Source organism: Colias philodice, chromosome 30 (assembly GCF_061535455.1).
Source record: "Colias philodice isolate Cphi_HAF_F1 chromosome 30, ilColPhil1 Martin Lab GWU primary, whole genome shotgun sequence".
Classification (NCBI taxonomy): Eukaryota; Metazoa; Arthropoda; class Insecta; order Lepidoptera; family Pieridae; genus Colias; species Colias philodice.
In genome coordinates, this window is record NC_143115.1 from 4,145,608 (window position 1) to 4,161,461 (window position 15,854).

General features: G+C 33.7%; 2 protein-coding genes across 4 annotated transcripts in view; both read right to left on the reverse strand.

Moving 5' to 3' along the window:
• LOC149475490 (scavenger receptor class B member 1-like) overlaps nt 1–15,854 on the reverse strand; it is an 89,484-nt gene that overhangs the window by 63,381 nt on the left and 10,249 nt on the right. Inside the window, exon 1 of one of the 3 annotated variants that reach the window (XM_089713377.1) lies at nt 164–735. The exons of the other annotated variants lie outside the window; for them this stretch is intronic. Coding sequence (XP_089569503.1) covers nt 164–428 — 265 coding nt within the window. The 5' untranslated portion in view covers nt 429–735. Of the gene's footprint in view, nt 1–163; nt 736–15,854 lie in introns of those variants that run through there. 3 annotated transcript variants of the gene reach the window in all.
• On the reverse strand, nt 4,782–7,916 carry LOC149475493 (uncharacterized). The gene is made up of 4 exons (XM_089713215.1): nt 7,901–7,916; nt 5,831–6,053; nt 5,643–5,704; nt 4,782–5,568 (listed from the first exon to the last, which is right to left on the reverse strand). The coding sequence occupies exons 1-4, from the start codon at nt 7,914–7,916 to the stop codon at nt 5,528–5,530; spliced, it is 342 nt and encodes a 113-aa protein (XP_089569341.1). The 3' UTR covers nt 4,782–5,527.

Sequence of the window (15,854 nt, forward strand, 5' to 3'; positions counted from 1 at the left end):
TTTATAGAATATATTTTCATGATTCTCACTTTATTAATTATTAATAATTAATAAAAACGTCTATCTCACGTATCGCAAAATAATTGCATACCCTAAAATCAAAACGGAAATCTCACATAAATACATCGCCCTATAAAATACAAAGAATTTTAATAAAACTTACATTTTGGTTGCCTCGTAACATGCCCTTTCTTTCTTCTCTCGAACAATCTGTTAATAATCGCCTCCTTCCGCTCGTTAAAGTCCAATTCATCGTTAAATTTATTTAAACCCTCACACTCTGATAAATTCGCATCAAAATTAACAGCGTCCAAGTCTATATTTTTTAATCTGTTGTTCCCGAAATCTCTCAGTTCCCGCTCTCCTGTGTTCACTGAAGAATACCTTCGCCCCGTCACACGACTCCAAATTTGAACTAACTCCTTCATATTTACACACTGATCATAACACAAACAAAATACCACTGACAGACTTTTCTAGTGCACAACTAACGTCGCTTAATATTTATTTAATAGCAATATCGATTCCGTAATATTTGTAACACGCCTCCGAATCGTGAATAAAAAAATATAATAACTCTCAACACAAGATTTATGCGAATCACTTAATAGAACTGTAAACACGTTCGGATGCTCTGAAAAAAAAATAATGTCACATTCTTTTCCCGCGCTGTCAAAACATAAATCGCGTGCCACAGATAATGCACGTATTATTTTTTCGCGATGTGACTGCACCGGTCAGCGGTCAGGCGATGTAATGAAACCTCCATATACATAATCTCAGCTTATATATAACATTTCGTATCGGACGTAGAAGCCTGCGAGCGAGTGACGTGAAGGAACTGGTTTTTTATGAAAATTTATAGGTACGCAAAATTGATTATGTTGCACTCATGGAAGAAATTCTCAGGGTCATGTTTGGATACCCGGATCAGTTAGATGCTTATCCGAATTTAATAATCTGTGGCACGATTTCATGACAAAAAATTAATTGCATGATGATGATAACAAATATTTTAATAATTGGCATAAAAAAGATTACCTATTTTTCAAAATATTTCCATAGACACCCACCTCCTAATTACTGTATTGTTATTGTTTTATAATTATGTAATATTTTTAAACTTGGAACAGCATTAAAAGAATAATTTATTGTTTTTTTTTTTTTTTCACCAGCCAGTCTCATTACTATTGACAGCTACTTTTTCTAATCTGTTGATTTATGAAAGATTATTATATTTAGATAATGAATGAATTAAAAAGCGAATCAGGTTTTTCAATGTTACAGAGGGGCGGGTACATTATAAATTGATTTATTTGCGTAGTTATACTCGATGTACTGATGTAGTTTGTAATAATTTTGCAAAACAACAAACGATGATGTATGGCGTATGATTAATGTTTTGTCGAATTTGTTTATGTCTTCTTTTCATATTAATAGTGTAGTTTAAACAAGAAATAAAAACAGTGGAATATACCTACTTAGTGTTGATGCAATATGAAAGGTAAAATAGATAATATAATCTATACTAATATTATAAAGCTGAAGAGTTTGTTTGTTTGTTTGTTTGTTTGAACGCGCTAATCTCGGGATCTACCTACTGGTCCGATTTAAAAAATTCTTTCGGTGTTAGATAGCTCATTTATCGAGGAAGGCTATAAGCTTGCTATAGGCTATATATCATCACGCTACGACCAACAGGAGAGGAGCCACGGGGGTGAAACCGCGGGGCTATAAAGGGACTTGGCAACTTTTATTACTTTTACACGTAATAACTTAATCTGCGTTTAATAATAATAATAAGTTAGTTAATAATAAATATTAGTCTATGATAATAATAAGTAATATATTATATTAATAGTTGATTAAGTACTAATATATTATAATAAACGTCGTTTCGCACACTTTGCAGCGATCGCGTTTAAAATTCGTTAAAACCTATAATAATTTCTAAATATATAATTTTTTTTTTTTGAGAAATAAATGTCTTAAACCTTTAAATACTTGCGTAAAATCTAACACAAGATATTACTAAATTATTGCATTGTTAGATAGTCCATTTACCGAGGAAGGCTATACCGCGCCGGCATATACCGCTTCGCTAATGTGAACATTTTGTCTATGAAATCACGACATGCGTGTGGCAAAGTTAGGCGGGTTGCTTATTAGGGGTGTTCACATAGAGTTTTAAGAATTAATATATTTAAAAAAAAGAATGTGTCTGGAATTTTTTAAGTAATTTATGTACTCAGCGTATGCAAAACTATAACCTCCTTTGAGCTTAGTAGTTAGTATACCAACGGTGGGACACCCGGTATATGTGAGTTGTGACCTTTATACTAACTTTTAATTTCTACATTATCTATCCTGTTTATTAATATATTATAATAATATAATTAAAATAATCGTAAACAATAGTCGCTCCCTTGCAAACAATATGATTTATTGAATACTGATAAAATAATAAATAAATTTGTCTGTGTATAGATATAAATAACTTATGCCATGTGGTTCGTCCTTTTGTTATTATAGGACAAACTGTGATTCGCGGTTTTACACGCAAATACGACCAAGGGAAAAACTTTTATTAAAGTGAAACTTTTATTACATCGTCTCAAACTTTTTGGTCTGTGTAGCGCATGTCGCGTGTATCGCGGCTGCCGAGTAGGTATACCTACTCGGCAGCCGACCGTCACGCGACATGCGCTACACAAAGCAGTGTTCGGAACCGTTCGAACAGTTTCACTTTTACCGTGCTTTCATAAAACCACACAACATTTTTCCCTATAGTAACTATTCAAAAGAAGCAAGACTTAAAAATTTGTAATCTATACCATCTTCTAATATTATAAAACTGAAGAGTTTGTTTGTTTGAACGCGCTTATCTCAGGAACTACTGGTCCGATTTGAAAAATTATTATCAGTATTAGCTTTTAACACGCTTTGACTTATAGCTTCACCTGTATGTTTGTATGTAACCGACTCCTAGACTCGAAAACTTTGTACACTTATCAAGGATCGGTGACAATTCAATTACATACGTTCAAGCACATTTTTATTACACGCTTTATATTAGCTTCACCTGTATGTTTGTTTGTTTGTAACCGACTTCTTTGGGCGCGATTTTGACCCACTTTAAACGGCCAGATTTCGTTCAAACTTTGTAGATTTATTAAGGACCGATGACAATACACTAATTTGATAAAATTTTCTATTTTTTAGTTCGGTTTTCTATAAAAAGCGTGTTTTTTAGTTTTTTTTAACTATTATTATTTATTTAGTTTACTTTTATTAATTACTACCTACACATTGGATTAATATTATCTTTCGAAAGTGTGTACAAGAAAATTCCATATTACTTACCGTCAAAACATGCAATTTTAGATACCGTAATGCGATAGGAGCCATAATTGATGCCTAGGTGACCTAAAACCTGTATCGTTTGCCGCTCTCTAAGAATTTACGATATTATCTAGTGTGTTTAAATTTTAAATCTATATTATGTACTATACTAATATTATAAAGCTGAAGAGTTTGTTTGTTTGTTTGAACGCGCTAATCTCGGAAAATACTGGTCTGATTTGAAAAATGAAAAATTCTTTCGGTGTTAGATAGCCCATTTATCGTGGAACTGGAAGCTGCTATCCTACCATAAATGCGAAAGTTTGTGAGGATGGATGGATGAATGTTTGTTACTCTTTCACGCAAATACTTCGATTTGTTTTTTATTTTGATCTATACTATACTAGCTTTGCCGCGTGGTTTTACCCGCATTGCTCCGCTCCTATTGGTATACCTAGTTACCCTTTATGTGAGTGCCAAATTACATAAAAATCGCTTCAGCAGTTTTTTCGTGAAGGAGTTACAAACAAACATACTAACTTCTGCATCATCAGTCATCACTAGGTAGTAGAGGTATAAAACAAAGTCGCTTTCTGTGTCCCTATGTCCCTTTGTATGCTTAAATCTTTAAAACTATGCAACGGATTTTGATGCGGTTTTTTTTTAATAGATAAAGTGATTCAAGAAGTAGGTTTTTGTATACAATTTATTAGGTTTAAGACAAAGCGGGCGAAGCCGCGGGCGGTAAGCTAGTTTATAATATTATAAGGATATGCGTTTTTTTTTAATTAATGCGTAAAAAAATTAACAAAAAATATTAAATACTAATTTAATCAGACTAAATATCCTGTTTTTTAACAAAAATTTCACACCTAATATAATAAACGGGAAAACTGGTTTTAATTAGGAAAATACGATTTATTATATTATTAAATAATAAAACTATATTTTTTACAACTTGGTAAAATACGTATACATATAGAATAAAATATAAATAAATTTTACGTTCATTATTAGGAAAACATATTACTATTGTTGCAATACAATTAACTGTAACAACATTAACTGTAATGTACTTGTTTTACGTTACTCTGAAAAAATTGTTTTACGTTACTCTGAAAAAATGAAATGGTACTCAATAACGCGGACTACTGAATGGATTTAGATAGAATTTGATGCTGACGTAGATATTACGTCATGCCCAGAAATGAAAGGTAATATTTCTGAAAGAAGTTATAAACCCTAATTCTTCTCAGTCAAAGTCAAGAGTGGAAGATATCACTAATACAGTAAAACTGATGCGAAACTTTGGATGTTAATTTGTATATTTTTTTGTTAGTTGTTACTTAATCACGTCAAGACTACATTACCAATTTTGATAAAATATAGCTAATTGTCTGGATTTACACAAAGGATACATTTTATCCGAACTGAACACTTCTGTGGGATAAGACAGGATTCACGATATAATCTAATTCCACGCGGGCAAAGCCGCGGTCGGAATGATATTTTTTTAAATAAAAAAATTGTTTAAAAAAAACACAAAATATATTGACGCATGTATTTATTTTTTGCACTCTATTATAATTGTAATTATTCATTACAAATAATCAAAATAAAATAGCCAGAACAAAGTTAGGCCTTGGTAGGGTAGGTAGGCAGGTACAGCAATGTGAGACGAACACTGGCTTATTTATACCAATAATAATGTATTATAAACATTAAATTAAGTTTACTTTCTAACAACAAAAATACATAATATTAGCTAATGTGAAAGCGAATCAACCAATCATCACACAAAAATGAAATGTGCACACAAATATTCATCCAAATCGGTTCATGTCATTAGGAGGAGTGACTGCAGCGCCATCTTCCGGGCCCAATAGTGTTTCCAGATCACCCAGGAACTCAATTTAATATACTTACACAAAATTTTTCGAAATGAAAACTCACATTACCTACTATGTAAATATGAATATAAACCTGTTTTATTACTAAGCAATTTCCCGCACAGGTGTAGTAAGTATAAATGAAATAAATATCAACATGAAATTCTTTATACAACATACTTATCTACCACCTTCTAAGAAATGTAATTCTTGAAATTATTTCGTATTTTTTTTAAATATAATACTACTCCAATGAGCTCCTGTTCCATATTATGTCCGCCATACTTCCACTAAGTTCACCATGATTTTTTATTTCTTTGCACTTTGTTGCTTTTTGCTAAAAATGGAATCATGCGATAAAACCAGTAGAGCTTTGATAAGATACATTTTTGACTGAATAAAGGTACTTACGAAGGAGTGGATTCACATTGTGAACAATCAGTGGGTTTATTTTCCTTCTGGATTCCGGATTTCTGAAAAGATTATTTATGCTATAAATGAAAAAATCTTACACATTCGTTATGTACTTAAAACAGGGGTACATATCAAACATCGTCTATAATACAATTATCATCAAATTTAAAATAAAACCAACTTACTTCATTAATTTGTTCCAATTGTAAGCATTCTTTTTCCTCCAACCTTTATGTTTCTTCTTCTTATTTTCTTTATTGTCCCCATTTGTCTCATTTTGTCTTATCGTGTTGTCACCCTTTTTTACGATTGCGCGAGCGACACAAGTTCCCCGTGTGACGGCTGAAGCGGGAATGACTCGTGCAGCGATCGGGGTAGGAAGGTACAGGGCGGCTCTCGCTATATTGGCTGGTCGCGCGCTAATTTCAAGTATTTCTTGTTTATTTCAAAACCATCGCATATTTCAAAATTCTAACACGGTAGACGTATAGGTTGTATATTTTATAGTTAATATCCAAAAAGTCGTAACTTTACGTTTGTTATTTTGAAGATGCCAGAGATTAAAAAAAAATAACAATGATAACTTTGTATTTTTTTTCTATCGAGAAAATATCATGGAATCATGTTTCTAAAACGGTAGACGTATTGTGTTACTATTGAACTTTCTTGTCAAGAATTTTCATCACGACAACTTTAATAATATAAAAATTAGGAAGGTTTGAAAAGGGCCGTAAATGTTAGAAAAATTAATTCATCACCTTAAGTTTATGTTCTCACCTACCTTTAGCCGTGACATATATAAGAGATGTAATATGACGCTAAGACCAATTGGAGCTGAGCAATGCGGGTAAAACCGCACAGCACAACAAGTGAATTTTTAAAGTTGATATATAAATAAACTATGTATTATTAACATATGGAAATATCCACTATAATGTTCAATTAATAATTCTGCTTTCCAAAAATCCTTATCCTAAGACACCATTTACATATTGAGATTTTAAACAGACATTGATGACGTCAAGACTAATATCATCATTATCTTACTTTCACTAATAAACAATTCAATAAAAAAAGACGTGTGTCACTCGGGGACTGCCGCGGTAAAGCTATTGCATGCTATGCCTTCAAGCCACACCTCCGCGCCCGTCGGAGTGGGGAGCGTGAGGTTTTTCGTTACGGAATTTCTGGATTCGGTCCCCGCGCTTAAGGCCCGCGATAGAAGCTATGCAATAGCTTAAAAATACAACTAGGTAGATAACTAACAGCAACTATTTAGTTTAATTTTTAATTTATTTCACTTACAATCTACGCGTTTAATTTTTAATTAGATTCCAACACACTATCTTCTTATATATAAAAATGAATCGCAAAATGTGTTGGTAAGCGCATAACTCGAGAACGGCTGAACCGATTTCGATAATTCTTTTTTTATTATATTCCTTGAAGTACGAGGATGGTTTTTATGTAGAGAATATACCACGGGCGAAGCCGGGGCGGACCGCTAGTTATTAATAAGAGTTTTTAGTCCATTATTTCAAGCAAACAAAGTTACTAAACTCAAACTGAAACTCAAACTCAAACATTTATTTATTCAATTCGACTTCTTCTAGAAGCACTTTTGAAACGTCATTAGCAAATTTATTAAAGAAACCCAAAACATTCAGAAACACATTGACCGATTAATTAATCTAATTAGTATTCATACATTCAATAAAACGACCTTTCCATAAAAAGAAAGACTAGAAATAACTAGTCGATTAGCAAAATATACGTCACAGTTCAAACGAAACACGTCAGAGAGAAAAAACGTCGAACGTCACGTTAGATATCGTATGAACACACCTTTAGAAGGTATTAAAAGTCAAGGCGGTTGGCTCAGGGAAATCCATATATATTGTAAGTGCATTATGAGCCGGAAATCGCGTTATGGCTCTTCACACGAGCTGCGGTGACGCTGCGTTTTATGAACGCTGCGTGTTATTCGATATGAATTATTTTTAAAGTTTGCGGATCCGATGGGTGTGTAACTATATTGTTAGTATGTAGTTTAATATAGTCTTACCTCATAATCTATAATTAAAGTATATGACGTAAGTATATTTTCACCTATTTAATTTAGTTACTTGTGTGTTCGATTTAAGTTTAAACTAGTGTTATCCACTTTTTTCAACTATAATTTCCACAGAGCACATAGGTTTCAATAAAAGCGTTATATATGATGTAGGATTCAGGCATATTTAAGCACTACTTACCAGACAGAGATAACATTCCTCCTATCATTACCTTTTACTTATTTTCTTTTTCTTCTTAAATGATTTAAATTTTCATGTAATGTATAATGCATTCAATATAAATATTGAGATATGGATCATTAACTCACCAATACTAAATATATACTTATATAGTAATCGCTGCGTTTTTCATATATTCGTATGAAGAGCCTTTATCAAACAAGTATCTGTCAAGCTTACTGCGTATCTTTTCGCTTTAATTAAGTTACTATTTAGAGCTTCTTTTTATTTGTATTTTGCTCTACATTGCATAAATAATTGTATTCTGATGTAATTTTTGTAACAAAAATTAACTTTTAAACTTGTGTATTCATACCTTTTTTGTATTCAACAAAAGTTTTCCCGGTTTTAGGGATACATATTCGACATTTAAAAAAAATATTTCTTGTTGTAAGACTTCAAAAGAAGAATGCAATTTTTTTTAGATTTCCATTTAGAAGGTGTTTTACTGAACACAAAACATGGTTTTCGGAAGCGCAGCAATGTCAGGCAGTTACCGTACTAACTAGCTGTGCTCCGCGGTTTTGCCCGCATTGCTCCGCTCCTATTGCTCTTAGCGTGATGATATATAGCTATAGCCTTGCTCGGTAAATGGGCTATCTAACACTGAAATAACTTTTCAAACCGGACCTGTAGTTCCTGAGATAAGGGCCTTCAACGAAACAAATTCATCAGCTTATATAATATTAGTATAGATTAATTACATCCTATATAAAGCTTGTATAAAAAAACCAAAATAAACGCAAAAAGTTGTAAGTTATTTTCCACTGCTCCAAGATTGGGAATTCCCAAATTCCATCTCTGTCTAACATACATATCCTGCATAAGCCAGAGTGAGATAAATCGATTTAACGGTATTTTAGCAGTTGTTTTGCAAAACCCATTTTTTATTGAAGCTGCAATTATTATTGATGTCTTAGTTTTTTTGTGGTTAATTGTGTTATTGTTCAAATAAAAACAGTTATCTGAATTTATATGTATTTTTGTATACAATACATATGTTTTAATTTGGCTTGATTTATGATTTAATAAAACAGTTTTTAACTACACCTAGTTTCCATGAAAAAGTCAAAGGTTTTTTTCCATTCGAATCATTTGGCTCTTCTTTAATTATCTTATATATAAAAATTAATCGCAAAATGTTGGTAAGCGCATAACTCGAGAACGGCTCAACCGATTTCGATAATTCTTTTTTTATTATATTCCTTGAAGTACGAGGATGGTTTTTATGTAGAGAAAACGTAAACATATACCACGGGCGAAGCCGGGGCGGACCGCTAGTTTTTTATATTATTGTGCAATATTTTATAGGACATGTATCTAAATTATAACCAAGGATTGTACAAACGAACCATGATGTAGACTTTTAATTTTTAATTATTATCATCAATACCAATGAACCTATTACTGTATTATATTTATTATGTATACTTACCACTAACACGCCAAATTAACTCACCAAGTTGTAAACTTTCTTATCACAAAGTTTCATCTGAATCGGTCCAGCCGTTTTAGCGTTATCAACCAACGGATATATAAACTTTGATTTTAATATACATAGGAAGCAGGATGTTATGTAAATGAAGAATCGATACAATTTTATGAATCCCATAAAATAAGATGGGTCAAAATTGACTGATAAATTTTAATGAACCCAAAACCCTGTTATTAACGAATATTCTGAGTCATTTCCTTATGTGTGACATGTGATCTTTCTTATTTATTTCCGTAATCCATACTAATATTATAAATGCGAAAGTAACTCTGTCTGTCTGTCTGTTACTCAATCACGCCTTAACTACTGAACCAATTTGCAGGAATTTTGGTATAGAGATATTTTGATACCCGAGAAAGGACATAGGCTACTTTTTATCCCGGGTAATAGGATAGGTTTTATCCCGGAAATCCCACGGGAACGGGAACTATGCGGGTTTGTCTTTGACTTCGCGGGCGAAGCCGGGGCGGACCGCTAGTAATTAATGAAACCGGGTTAAGGGTGCTTTTCCACCAATAATGTGCGAGGATGTGCAGCGAGGAATGTGTTTAACCAATAGTATCGCTTCAACCGCTAAACGCTTCAAATTAAATGCAGCGATATAATTACGGAATTTACTGTTATAGTTACGGAAAAATCGCCTGTGCACACTTAACGATTACACCCTGTATACATATATAACTATACTAGCGGTCCGCCCCGGCTTCGCCCGTGGTACATATGAAAAATAGATGTTGGCCGATTCTCAGACTTACCCGATATGCACAGAAAATTTCATGAGAATCGGTCCACCCGTTTCGGAGGAGTATGCAGACTAACATTGTGACACGAGAATTTTATATATAAGATTATTATAGCATAGACAATTCAAGTATTTATTTGGAAAGTCACTCTTAGGCCGCGTTTCCATCTGCAAGAAAACTTCCGCAAGAAATGGCCGACAGTCTGCAGTCTGACAGCAGCTTGCAAGTGATCTACTTGCAGGTGGAAACGCGGCCTTAAATGGGAAAAAGGGACGAGCCCTTGGTAAATTATTAGTCAAGCTATCTATTTTGAAGCTAAAATAAAAAGAAAATTGTATTAAGAATATTTTTTAAGTTCAGTATGCATGTAAATCATAATTTTTGATATTTCAACAATTCTTTTTTTGAAAGGTTGGGTTTGTAAATCGCGCAAAGAAAGTTTAGTTGTGAAGTAAAACATAACTTTCATGTAAGGTATTATGGTATAAATAGCATACCTACTTAATTTATTCTAGTACTAGAGGTCCGCTCCGGCTTCGCCCGTGGTACATATTTCGCAATAAAAGGTAGCCTATGTCCTTTCTCGCGTATCAAAATATCTCCATACCAAATTTCATGCACATTGGTTCAGTAGTTTAGGCGTGATTGAGTAACAGACAGACAGACAGAGTTACTTTCGCATTTATAATATTAGTAAGTATGGATTTAGAGCATTTAATAATGTTTGAAATAACAAAGCCAAGTTTGCAGACGAACTTTTAAATAACTCTTGAACCATAAATTAAACCAGTTTTTAATCTGTTAACATCAATATCTGATGTCATCTCCATTTTTCAACTCATCCGTTAAAAATCATATTAATATTAACTGTATAATAATATAATAATTAATTATGACTATAAAACAACGTGTTTTGCAAAAGGTAAAAAAACATGTTTTCGTGTACCAATATGGTTCATAAAAAAGGTTAGTAACCAATTATTTCGTAGAAAAAACTGGTCAAGCGCGAGTCGGAATCGCAGGCCGGGTTCAGTGAGTAAAAAGTGTACTTATAGATTACTAGCTGCGCTCCGCGGTTTCACCCGCGTGGCTCTGCTTTTGTTGGTCTTAGTTGTATACGTAGTATATTATTTATATTAGTCTGTGGTCTTAGCGTGATGATATATAGCCTCTAGCCTTCCTCGATAAATGGGCTATCAAACACCGAAAGAATTTTTCAAATCGGATCTTGAGATTATGAAATGAAATGAAAATTTATTTGTATGAATTGTGGGAAATTTGAAAACGTGGGTGAAGCCGCGTGCGGAATTCTAGTATTAGTTTAGTTTAATCAAATCGATTCAGTAGTTTTTGCATGAAAGAGCAACAAACTTTCAGATATGTGTGATATTATAAGTAATAAAGAAACCGGTTAATAATAGTTAAAACTGGAACGTATAAAGATTTTTATCGATGTAAGATTTTCAACTGATTAGAAGTCACGTGAATATTTAAATAGCCTTTAATTATTATTTTTTACACGCTTTATAGTAGCTTCACCTGTATGTTTGTATGTTTGTTTGTAACCGACTTCTTTGGGCGCGATTTTGACCCACTTTAAACGGCCAGATTATCGTTCAAACTTTGTAGATTTATTGAGGACCGATGACAAAACACTAATTTGATAAAATTTTCTATTTTTTAGTTCGGTTTTCTATAAAAAGCATGTTTTTTAGTTTTTTTAAACTATTATTATTTTTATTCGACTCGATGGCGTAGTGGTGAACTACTCGATCATAGGTTGTGGGTTCGATTCTCGGTATTTTATAAAATACTAGCTGTTGTGCCTTTGTATCACGTTATCTATACTTAATTTTATAAAGCTGAAGATCAATATTTTTGTTTGAACGCGCTAATCTCGGAAACTACTGGTCCGATTTGAAAAATTCTTTCAGTGTTAGATAGCCCATTTATTGAGGAAGGCTATAGGCTATATTGTGCTATATATCATCACGCTAAGACCAATAGGAGCGGAGAAACCGCGAAGCGCAACTAACGTATAAAACAAAGTCGCTTTCTATGCCCTATGTCCCTTCCCTTTGTATGCTTAAATCTTTAAAACTACGCAACTGATTTTGATGCGTTTTTTTGATAGATAGAGTGATTCAAGAGGAAGGTTTAAGTATATAATTTATGTTTTAGACAAAGCGGGCGAAGCCGCGGGCGGTAAGCTAGTATAAAATAAAATTAAATACTGATAGTGAACAATGAACAAATTGTATATTATTATATTTATTACATATACCGTTATACGCTACGAATAATAAACATTATTATTCATTATCAAGAAAACAATTATTACTTCTCTTATTAACAAATAAACGGTATTCTTTGTTAAATTATTCAATACAATACTATCTGAAATATTATTATCTCTTATGAACCTGGATGTAAGACTTTTGACCTCAACAATACATAATATTATAATATACTATATTTCCGCCCGCTGCTTCGCCCGCGTTTTCAAAGGAAACCCCACATAGTTCCCGTTCCTGTGGGATTTTCGGGATAAAAAGTAAGTAAGTAAGTGAAGTCCCGTGTCCCCGTAGTGGGGTAAGGGGCAGATGCATTATTCATATCTGTTTCACTGATCGATTTTCTTTAGGGACAAGTAGGTGATCAGCCTTCTGTGTCCTGCCAGACCGAGACATTTTTTTTTTCTTCGTCTCCACCGGGAATCGAACCCAGGACCCCTCGGTTCTACGCTCACGCGTCAACCACTGTACCAAGGAGGCGATCAAAAAGTAGCCTATGTCTTATCCTGGGTATTCAGCTGCCTACATACTAAATTTCATTGTAATCGGTTCAGTAATATTTTTGTGAAAGAGTAACAAACAACCACAGACATAGATAGACTACGCAAGTACCGCGATCTGTATGAAAACCAAGCGTGTCATATTTTTTGTACTGACCTTGACGCGTTATGACGTCACGAGCGCTTTTTAGTGATGGTAATTTCATTTTACGCTAAATCGATTAGGACGCCACTCGCGCGGCGATTCTAGTATCGTCCTATCCCATCGAAGTAAATCGAAAGAAATCAGATCAAACTAGATCTATGTCTAAGAGGTAATTAAATAAATGAATCGTAATCGATTACTAAATCGATTCAAGACAGAAAAATGATAATTACCATAGACAGAGGAATGATAAAATAAATTTATAAACCTTTTAATATTCTAACAAGTAAACTAATGTGTTTTAGCTTTTTCTTACATATGCCCATTGAGTTACCGTGTACTACGTACTAGAGAGGCCATCGAAAGAAAGTAATGAAACTGTCAATCAATCAATCTTTATGTCCCGTTGCATCAATCCATTTTTCTTTTATGTTCGGGTTACTTGGAAAACTGAAAAAACAAACATAGTCAAAGCAATAAGGAGTTTTGACAAAAAAAATCTATGCCTTTTTTTCTGAAAAATTGCTCCTTCAAATTATCATTTTTCTGTTCGATTATAAAATCGATTAGAATCGAGAACTGTTGCATCAAATGAACATCACTAACCACAAAATTGGACAGAAAAATGAGAACAGAAAAATGAGAAGACGCTATACATTGCTTGTTATCATACGACTCGATCTTTACCGTGCCAAGTAAAAGCCGCAATGTATTCCGAATCATTTCGTATGATTTGGTATCCGTGTTTGTCACGATCGTTTTCCACAGATATTCTTTATTTGATTTTAAAATAAATAGTGCATATTCTGATTAGAAAATTACTTACCGGTGGAAGGAAACATCTCTTCTAACTCGGCCACTCACAGCTGTGGAGTTTCTACAGTTTATAACGGCGTAATTCGGCATTTTACTTTATTCAGCTTCACGTCTTTCCTTGGCGAACTGCAAGCGCGGACTGAGTGTAGGCCAGCGTCAAGTAAGTTTCATAATCTTAGTTTGGACACGGGAAGTACATACACTCGCTTAGTCTATCTTGATACATGTCCGTGCAAACAACCATACATCCATCCTCACAAACTTTCGCATTTACATATATATACTAACTAGCGGTCCGCCCCGGCTTCGCCCGTGGTACCTACATGTTTAAACTATCCAATCTCTCAAGTTGGATCGAACTGCACATGGTGTGCGAATTTTATTATAATCGGTTAAGTGGTTTAGGAGTCCATTGAGGACAAACATTGTGACACGAGATTTATATACATATATAGGTACATATTATGATAATGTATCCTTTAATGTGACCTGAGACATAATTTTACAGGGTGTGGCGTAATCTATACTAATCTATAGATACTAATATTGTAAAGCTGAAGAGTTTGTTTGTTTGTTTGAACGCGCTAATATCAGGAAATACTGGTCCGATTTGAAAAATTCTTTCGGTGTTAGATAGCCCATTTATCGAGGAAGGCTATATAATATCATCACGCTAAGACCAACAGGAGTGGAGCCACGCGGGTGAAACCGCGAAGCGCAGCTAGTAAATGGATAAACTGGCAAAGTTGGAGGACGTGGAAGTTCAGGAAAATGAATTTTGTCTTTATTAAAAGTTTTCAGTTTCCGAGATATTCGATATTTCCGAAAATTTTAAAACATAGGTACACCCTTTGCCACTTTTTCTGGTCGTATGGCTCAAATGAAGGAATAAATAAATATTTCAGGACAATTTTCACACACGGCACGATCTGATCCCATACTAAGCTTTCGCTTGTGTTATGGAAACCAGATGGCTGATAAACATACACATAATATAATTTTAAATAAAATATAATTCTATAATATAAAAATGAATCGCAAAATGTGTTGGTAAGCGCATAACTCGAGAACGGCTGAACCGATTTCGATAATTCTTTTTTTATTATATTCCTTGAAGTACGAAGATGGTTTTTATGTGGAGAAAACGTAAATATGTACCACGGGCGAAACCGGGGCGGACCGCTAGTTTTAAATAAATACTTATATAGATAATTAACACCCAGACACAGAGCAAACATCTATGTTCATCACACAAATATTTGCCCCGGGTGGGAATCGAACCCACGACCTCTGGCTTGGAAGGCAGGGCCACTGTCAACCAAGCCAACCGGTCAGTCCAAATTAATTATTATTATATATTTTTCAATTTGTTTGTGGCATAGCATTTTCTACCTTATGAATTAGATATTATAGATTAACCCATTGAGCCCCGAACGGCCCGATCGGTCCACGACACAATACATTTTCTATTGTGTCTGTGATTCCGGGGCCTAATTAAATTATTAAAAGCTTAATTTGAAAAAGCTTTCGTTTATAAGCACGATACTTTAAATAACTTGAAAATTCTCATTCGAACTAAATAAAGCTCTCTTGACCCATGTTTTGATCAAAATACAAAAATGGGACAAACAATTTAGAATGCAAAAAATTCCATCCAATTTCGAGACCGGTTTATCAGTATTTAAATTCAGATGTCAACCGATGCGGTCACATGTTACAAGCTATAGAATCTACACGTGAGTTGAGATATTGCACGCCTCATAAGCGAAGCGTTGAGGTGGGTACTACTGTCACTTCGCGCAAAACATCTGATTTTTCTAACTTAAAATGTCTTTGCTTTGCATTGCACTTGTAAGATAATACATACACACACATATTAAGAAAAAACACTATTTTTAACGTTCATGATATTTTTGATGTCA

What these genes read in the sequence shown, in the direction of transcription:
- LOC149475493 (XM_089713215.1), bottom strand. An exon ending in AATTGGAACAAATTAATGAA is followed by an intron (nt 5,705 to 5,830) that starts GTAAGTTGGTTT and finishes TAATCTTTTCAG; the next exon opens with AAATCCGGAATCCAGAAGGA. An exon ending in CAATGTGAATCCACTCCTTC is followed by an intron (nt 5,569 to 5,642) that starts GTAAGTACCTTT and finishes TTCCATTTTTAG; the next exon opens with CAAAAAGCAACAAAGTGCAA.